This window comes from Coturnix japonica, chromosome 11, assembly GCF_054131305.1.
Source record: "Coturnix japonica strain WE chromosome 11, WE-NBRP24, whole genome shotgun sequence".
Lineage (NCBI taxonomy): Eukaryota > Metazoa > Chordata > Aves > Galliformes > Phasianidae > Coturnix > Coturnix japonica.
In genome coordinates this window covers 20,051,669-20,059,729 of record NC_140673.1, presented here as the reverse complement: position 1 = coordinate 20,059,729, position 8,061 = coordinate 20,051,669, and the positions used below count along the sequence as shown (strand labels likewise).

The window sequence follows — 8,061 nt, the reverse complement described above, 5'->3', positions numbered from 1 at the left end:
GCAGCAGAGCTCTGTGTTCCCACAACACAACAAGGGAGGCTCCTTGCAGGCTGAGCAGGCAGCATAGCTGGGGATGTGTGGCACCACCTCACACAGGAAGAGGCCACCTGGAGCAGAGCAGCAGCTTTGCCAGCAGCACAGCAGGGGATCTCCAAGCATCGATTCAGCCCTGGCCTCCCCAGCACACACAGGAAGAGCTGCATCCTTGGACAAGAACCATATTTATTTCACGGACACAGAGTTGCACTGGTGATCGATTCTACGCACACCGGGGACACGCAGCAGCACGGCCCTGCCAGGCCAGGCTGCTGGGGCAGAATTCACACAGAGATATTTGTTTCTTCCAAAGGGCCAATCAGCAGGATGGGGCTCCATGGCCACGCTCCCGCTCCTGGGCAGCTTCAGCCCCAACCAAGGATAGAAACGTTAAATAAGTATATACAGCACCTCTTGGGGCGAGCTGGAACAGGCTGGGTGGGACAAGGCTCAATTGCCCATTTTTACTTTAGATGTCTGGAAAGAAAGAAGAGAGGTTAGGCCAGACCCCACATACTCCAGCCCAGGATCCCAATCCCTCTCAGTCTAGGAATCCCCAAGCACCCTGGGACTGTCCAAAAGCTGCAGGCAGCTGCACCACTAAGATGTGAATATGGCTCAAGGCGCACCCAGCTTGACATCCTTGATGTTGCTTAAAGTAGCAAGTGCAGTGTTTACACTGCCACATGTAGGCATACCACCTTGTGGAGATGGTTGTACAACCCCAAACTTCACAATGCAGAAAACTGTGCTGGAGCTCAGGTTTGTCTGCTTGGAACTACAGGGCACCCAAGCAAGGCAGATGCCTTGCACTCACATATGCCTAATGACCCCAAGAGGCAGGTACCTGCAGGATAGCAACGATGACCCCGAACAGCCCTATGGCACTGCCAAAGATCTCCACAATCAGGATCTTGACGAAGAGGCTGGCGTTCTGGGCATCAGCCAGGGCAGCCCCGCTGCCCACAATACCCACACACACTCCACAGAAGAGATTAGAAAACCCCACAGTCAGGCCAGCCCCAAACATGGAGAAACCTGTGAAAGAGGAACACTGCAAGATCAGGGGATAATCCCTTTCCACCTGCACTCATGGTAGGCAGCAGTGTGGCAGCTCTGTCCAGAGACAATGGAAAAAACAACACTGCTGATCATCAGCAGCTTCTTTCTTTTGGGAACACGGTGCACCCAGGCTCCCACTGCACCACAGCAGGTGATGACAACAACTGGGGTACTGCTGGCTGCTGTGCTAAGGAAGTAACTAAAGCCACTTTTTCACAGAGGAGTTGTGCTTGCTGTCCACAGCAACAGGAAGGACACTGACACATCATTCAGACATGGCTGAAGGGCTTAGTTTGGACAGAGCCTGACAGCCCTGGCCATGGACCAGGTAAGCTGGGTCCTGCAGTCTTGCTCCCATGAGCAGAGGAAGCAAAACAAGTTATGATTAGAGGGAGGTGGCATTCACAGTAGCATTACCAGAGACTGAGCAGTCCTTACCTGCATGGTAGTTCTTGGCTCCAATCTGCTCTGGGGTGACTCCAGAGAAAGGCTGAGAAAAGCACATGGCCTGGGTTAGCAGCAAGTCCCTGGTGCCTAGGAGAGGCAGCCGTCCCTCATTCTGCTCAAGGCTTCATGGCCAGAGCTCATCCCCAGCTCCATGTTCTCAGGTGTCTCCACAACCCCTGCTGTATCCCCCCCCAGTATAACTCTTGAGTCTGAACAAGAGCCACACCACAGACCCCTAGCCAAGGCACTTCCAGAGCTACAGTAGCATCCAAAGTTCCCACACCACAAGCCCATGTACAGCTGCCCATCCAACCATGGCCTTGAGGCCAGTGTAAGCAGTCTGAGTCCTCCCATACCTCAGCCATGTTACTGATGACGATTGCCATGATGATTCCATAGATGGCCACAGCCTCGCAGAAAATGATGCTGTAGAAAAAAGGCAATATCTGATCACAGTGTTCTGGGCTGTGCATGGAGCAGCCAATACCACTCCATACCCAGCCAACTGGCAGCCAGATCCCTCCACAGTCCTATCTGTGCCTGCCCCGCTGTTGCCAGGGGCAGAAGAGCAGCCCAGCATACCCACCACTATTCCTCTCAAAGTAGAGTTGCTAAGCACAATGAAGACTGGTTGTTGGTTATCCTGTATCATCTAAAAACCCATGTGAGTGCCACAGGAAGCAAATCCAGGGAGCCCTCCCCTATGCCAGCCCATCCTGGGAAGGGCTGTGTAAGGCCTGCCCTAGGGAGCCCTTGCCTAGGGCAGGATGTGTAATCTCGGGGTGTTTGTTTTGAACACACTGAACTCATTCAATGCGTGATATCACACCACTTGTGACCCTTCCAAGCAGCACTTTGGCTCCTTTAGAGCCCTTTGTTTTGAAAGCAAACAGCAGCAGCAGCTCAGCAAGAACAGTCTGCCAGCAGCACCCAGTGAACCAGGACAGCAGCCTCCACACCACACTGGGACCTACCCTGCCCAGGCATAACATCAACTCCAGATCTGCACTTACCTGACCAGGTTCTTAGTTTTGATCCGAGGGGCTTTGACTCCACCACCGATGATGCTGGAGCCGGTGATGTAAATCCCCCTGCAACAGACAAGGGTGGTTTGTGGAAGGTCTGGCACTTGCTGAAAGGCTCAATAGGAAAACCAGGATCTTCTGGCTGAGCAAAGAGTCGGACATTCAGCTGTGAGACACTGCCGGCTCAGCCTGCCCTCCCCTAGGGAACCAGGAGTCCCGAGCACCGACAGCTATGCCAGCAGAACAGCTGGGCTCACAGGCCCAGCCTCTGGTAAGAACAGGATGTCCCTGCCTCTCTATCACCCTTGTATCCTGCAAGGTGGTCTATTCAGACCTCTCCAGAGCCCAGTAACCCAGCTCCACTTTAGCAACTTATACAGTCCCACAGCCCTGTGTACACACACCGTGCTTCCCTTGCTCTGCTGCAGCAAAGCACAGGAGGCTGCTGAAGAGCCAGTCCCACTCACCAGGCAGCACCCACCACGGACAAGGAGATGGCCAGGCCAATGCCCAGGTTGGACCACATGTAGGGTGAGGTCTCCGTCAGGAACCTGGGCAGGAAGAAGCACCCTGTATTAGCACACAAACAGAATCCCACATAATGTTGCCCCACAACAGGTATCAGCCAGCTCACTGTGCTCACCACACAGCCCTGGATGGGTTGGTCACTGTCAGACTGTAGGCTATGAAAGCCTCTCTCTGTCAGCCAGGGACCCAGGGCTGTCACCTAAATGGGCTGAGACTTTCCTCCCAAACCCTCATCACGACAGGGAAAATCAGGGCTAGGAGAGATTGGGCAGACATAACGGTGGGAGGGCAGAAATGGATGCACCAGGACCCCACGTGGAGCCAGTCATGCATGTGGGCTGCATCTATCCTGTGCTTGGCAGGGAGGATGCTGGTATTTTCAGGCAACTCACCAGGCCACATCGAAGCGGAATCCCAGGTCAAATATTGTGTAGCAGATCCCTGGAAAGCAAGAGTGACATGGAAGCCTGCAGGCAGGCAATAGCCTGGCATTGCCACTGTCCTACTGTGTACTGGAGCCCTGTAGTTCACACAGCCCAGACAGAGGTGAAGAGCATGGCACACAAGGGAACTTCTGAGGGAATGCTTTGGGTGTGTGGTGTCCTTCTAAAGCTGCCCTGCACCCCAGCATGTTTCATCTGCATCACCCGAGGGCTCAGCCCTGCCAGGAGCCACAGCACTGCACTGTGATGTCTGCCCTGTCTCACAGCACGGATGAAGAACTGGGCTGTGCCCTGACCCATCATCACATGCTGCTCCATCAGAGACAGAAGCTGTGGCTGCCTCACCACTTCCATTTTTCCACAGTTGAGATGATATAACATACGCTGTGCTCACAGTTTCCTCCAGGGCCAGCTACTTCCAGGAAAGTTTGCACACTGAGCCACAGGCTCCAACACAGAACCCCCTCCTGCAGCAAACCACGGTGGGTGTAGCTGCAACTGGAAGCCCTGAGCGCACACCAAGGCGCTCACACCAAACCAGGCATGCTCTAAACCCAAGTAGAAAATGCAGCTGCATGTCAGAAGAGAGATTTTCTCTTTAAATGGTGGATAGAAAAGAGGCTGTGACTTGGCCCAATGGAAGAGATAAGCACGGGCAGCTGTACCATGTCAGATAGCTGGTTAACAGACACCAGGAGCTCACAGCAACCCCAAATGGGAAGTGGGAACACGCTGCTCACTGCTCCAACGCAGAGCACACAGAAATGAGGAACAGCAGCAAGGCCGCACCCTGCAGCGTGTCTGCAGCCTGCAGGGCCCCACTGCTGCCAGGGCACTTTGTGTTGTGTGTTCGTTGCTCACGAACCCAACACAACCAGCCCCAGCTGCCCCACACCCGGGGCGGCACAGAGGAGCCGCAGGCAGCTCAAGGCGGATCCACGGGCACCCTCCGGTTCCACAGCAGCACACTCGGCCTTGTGCTCTCACATAGAGGTGAAGGACACTTGATTACGAGCTGTGGCCCCGCAGCCAAACAAACGGCGGCTCATCACGGCCCGTTCTAGCAGGTCTCACAGCGGGGATCCCCCGGTGGCTCCATAAGGCCGCAACACCCGCAGCCCCCGCTCGGCCTCCCCCGAACAGCCCCATCACATCACACACAGCACAAGGCCCTGCCGCTCCCCGGGGCTCTGCCTCCATCCCCAGCGCCCCCCGAGCCCTCCACCCCGTTGTCTCACCGATGCCCAGCAGCGCTGTCCAGAAGGCCAGGCCCAGCCCGGAGTACAGCAACGCGAGCCCCGTCATGGCGGCAGCGCGGAGCGAAACCGAGCGGCACCGGCCGGGACCGAGCGCGTCACCTGACCCAGCGCCGCACACGGGAACGGAAACCACGTGACGCCTCCGCGCGCGCCGATTGGCTGCTCACCCTGACACTTCAAACGAACTACAGAGACCAGAAGGCACCGCGATGAGCGCCTCTTCCCATTGGCTGTCCACGTCCTGCTCTCAGTTGGGGGCGGGATTTCCGGAACTGAGAGGGGCGGTGCCGGCTTTCTATTGGTCAACTACGCGCAGCACGTTGGAAGCGGGAGTGTGCTCCCCGCAATATGGCGGCGGCCTTCAGCTCGGATGGGGAGGCGGCGCTGCGGCGGGAGCTGCACCCAATGGCGGGGGGACCGCGGGGGGACAAGGACGAGTTCTACGAGATGGACCGAGCAGCGGCCTTCGTGAGGGACGGCGGGTTCCGGAAGGTGAGTAGGGACGGCGGAAGGGACCTCAAGGATCATGTAGTTCCAACCCCCTGCCTGGCAGGGCCACCAAACATACACCTTTACTAGATCAGGTTGCCCAGGGCCCCGTCCAACCTGGCCTTGAACACCTCCAAGGACGGGGCGTCCACAACCTCCCTGGGCAGCCTGTTCCAGGGCCTCACCACTCTCCTAGTGAAGAACTTCCCCCTAACATCCAACCTAAATCTTCCCTCCTTCAACTTAAAACCATTTCCCCGTGTCCTGCTATTGTCAGCCCTTTCCAAGAGTTTACTCCCCTCCTGGCAGTAAGTTCCCTTCAGGTATTGAAAGGCTGCAATGAGGTCACCCCGCAGCCTTCTCTTCTCCAGGCTGAACAAGCCCAACTCCCTCAGCCTGTCCTCATAGTGGAGGTGCTCCAGCCCCCTGATCATCTTCCTGTCCCTCCTCTGGACCCTTTCCAAAATCTCTATGTCTTTTTTGTACTGAGGGCTCCACACCTGGACATAGTATGAGAGATAAGGAGCCTCCCCTTGGCTCCTCACCTTGTCCCCCCACAGGTCGCCCTGCAGTTCCCCGATGCTTTGCTGGCGGATGCGGCGGCCGTGGCGGCCCGGATGGAGGAGGAGACGGGGGCCGAGATGTATGTGCTGGGGGACACCACATACGGCAGGTATGGGAGGAGATCCCAGACATCCCCAGCGCCACCTCTCATAGGTGTCTGGTGTCACAGCGGCTCCTCCGTGTGTCCCTGCAGCTGCTGCGTGGATGAGGTGGCCGCCGAGCATGTGAGCGCCGAGGCGGTGGTGCATTATGGCACCGCGTGCCTCAGCCCCTGCGGGAAGCTGCCGGTGCTGCACGTCTTCGGCCGGCAGCACTTGGATGTCGGGCGCTGCGCTGAAGCCTTCAGGGAGCTGTATCCCGAGCGGCACAGCCGGGTGGTGGTGCTGAGCGATGTGGTCTATGCTCACGCCATGGGTGAGTGCTGTGTGTATGGAGGGAGAGCTGTGGGGGTGCTCCCAGGTAACAACCCACCGGCGTTTCTGCCCTCTGCTCACATTCTGTTCTTGCTGTTTCCTCATTAGGTGAGTTGGAAAAGCAGCTGAGCCACGAGTACCCCAACATCATCTTCTCCCATGTGCTGTGTGGGGACTCCCCCAGCCCCGCGCTGCCTGGGGAGGTAAGGCAGTTCGGCCGCCGATTCCACATGGGAGCAGCGGAAGAGCTGCAAGACTATTCCATGTTCTATGTGGGAGCCGAGGGCCTGGCCCTCACCAGCTTCATGTTGACTTGGAACCGCTGCCCCTTCAGCTCCTTTGACCCTGCCACCGGGCATGGCCGCCGTGAGACCCTCAACGTCAACCGGGCACTGATGCGGCGCCTCTACCTGGTGGAGCGGGCGCGGGATGCCCGTGTGGTGGGCATCCTGGTGGGCACCCTGGGGGTGGCAGGCTACTTGGATGTGCTGCAGCACCTCCGCCAGCTCGTGCGCAGGGCTGGTAAGCGTAGCTACACGCTGTCTGTGGGGAAGCCCAACCCTGCTAAGCTGGCTAACTTCCTGGAGGTGGACATCTTTGTGCTGGTGGCCTGTGCTCAGAACTCCCTGCTGGACTCCAGTGACTTCTATCGGCCCATAGTGACTCCCTATGAGCTGGAACTTGCCTGTAACCCAGCCCGGGAATGGACAGGGAACTACCTCACTGACTTCCGAGACCTGCTGCCAGGTAACAGCTGAAAATCAGCTGCCAGAACCCTTCTGGGAAGCGTTTCCCTCTGCCCAGAGACTACAGTTGCCTTGACTTGGCACTGGGGAAGGATAGATGCAAGCAGCAGTCCAACGCTTTCATTTCCTGGCAGGTGCCTGTGCCCACATTGAGCTCCCGCCAGCAGTGCCTACAGCAGAGGCCGTTCCTGACGTCTCACTAATCACAGGGGAGATGCGTGCCACCCACCTCTGCGACCCCCTGGCTCCCCAGCCACCCCCCAGCACCACCCTGGCCTGCAGAGACCAGACACGGGCCCTGGCAGAGATCAGCCCTGCAGGTTTGTTGTTTGGTGGGGCTGAGTGCTTGCATAGGGGCAGTGCCAGCCCCCTGCTCACCAGAAACATCTCCCCCTTTCTCTTTCCTCCCAGCGACCTTCCTGGAGTCCCGCAGCTGGCGGGGCCTGGAACAGCAGCTGGGGAAGACAACCGTCTCCAAAGCTGTGCAGGGCCGGCGAGGGATTGCCATTGCCTACGAGGATGAGGGCTGTGAACAACTGTGACATGGCAGCAGCATCGGCTCTCAGCCAGGAGCAGAGGATGTGTAGGAGCCTGCATGCTGTTTATGTTAGACCTGAAAACATCTCATGAGTCCATAGCTGGCTCCAGGTAGGATGAGGAGGTGCTGCTGGCTGGCCCTGTGCTGGATATGGACTGCAGGGGGACAGGAGGAGGTATATGGGTTTTTGGGGATGCCCACTGCACCCCTGTGCTCACAGCCAGGACAAGCAGCAGGGTCAGGACAAGGAGCCTGGTCCAACTCTGGCTGACAAAGGCTCTGCACCTTGCCTGGGCAGGATGAACTCTGTCCCTATAAAGAAAGGTCAGAGCTTCTTGTGAGCTGACAACACTGATACTGGGGGCTTGTATAAGTTACTGGTTTTAACTAAAGCTGAACTGAGGAGTTGGGAGTGAACTGTCTTCTAGAATAAAGCGCGGGCTGAAGAGTATCTACAGAGGCAATAGCTGGTGTTCCAGAGCAAAAACATATCACAGGGCACACCTTGGGA

General features: G+C 57.3%; 2 protein-coding genes across 3 annotated transcripts; one reads left to right on the top strand and one right to left on the bottom strand.

The window, feature by feature from the left end:
- Positions 1-202: 202 nt before the first annotated feature.
- Positions 203-4,906, bottom strand: ATP6V0B (ATPase H+ transporting V0 subunit b). Of its 2 annotated transcripts, XM_015870238.3 has the most exons (8): positions 4,780-4,906; positions 3,491-3,539; positions 3,038-3,121; positions 2,559-2,636; positions 1,902-1,971; positions 1,537-1,588; positions 884-1,074; positions 203-513 (listed from the first exon to the last, which is right to left on the bottom strand). In XM_015870238.3, exons 1-8 carry the CDS (start codon positions 4,844-4,846, stop codon positions 487-489), a joined length of 618 nt encoding a protein of 205 aa, XP_015725724.1. In that variant the 5' UTR covers positions 4,847-4,906; the 3' UTR covers positions 203-486. The 2 variants fall into 2 exon arrangements, with proteins under 2 accessions (XP_015725724.1, XP_015725725.1); XM_015870239.3 differs by lacking the exon at positions 3,491-3,539.
- Positions 4,907-5,122: 216 nt separating this feature from the next.
- DPH2 (diphthamide biosynthesis 2) lies at positions 5,123-8,001 on the top strand. Its single transcript, XM_015870234.3, has 6 exons — positions 5,123-5,292; positions 5,850-5,962; positions 6,047-6,267; positions 6,375-7,013; positions 7,147-7,332; positions 7,424-8,001. Exons 1-6 carry the CDS (start codon positions 5,149-5,151, stop codon positions 7,552-7,554), a joined length of 1,434 nt encoding a protein of 477 aa, XP_015725720.2. The 5' UTR covers positions 5,123-5,148; the 3' UTR covers positions 7,555-8,001.
- The last annotated feature ends 60 nt before the right edge of the window (positions 8,002-8,061 follow it).

Coding starts and splice junctions, on each gene's coding strand:
- ATP6V0B (XM_015870238.3), bottom strand. CDS start 4,846: ATGACGGGGCTCGCGTTGCTGTACTCCGGGCTGGGCCTGGCCTTCTGG. Junction 3,540..4,779: donor GACAGCGCTGCTGGGCATCG/GTGAGACAACGG, acceptor CTTGCTTTCCAG/GGATCTGCTACACAATATTT. Junction 1,075..1,536: donor AGCCAAGAACTACCATGCAG/GTAAGGACTGCT, acceptor CCTCTTTCACAG/GTTTCTCCATGTTTGGGGCT.
- DPH2 (XM_015870234.3), top strand. CDS start 5,149: ATGGCGGCGGCCTTCAGCTCGGATGGGGAGGCGGCGCTGCGGCGGGAG. Junction 5,293..5,849: donor GGGACGGCGGGTTCCGGAAG/GTGAGTAGGGAC, acceptor GTCCCCCCACAG/GTCGCCCTGCAGTTCCCCGA. Junction 6,268..6,374: donor GGTCTATGCTCACGCCATGG/GTGAGTGCTGTG, acceptor TTTCCTCATTAG/GTGAGTTGGAAAAGCAGCTG.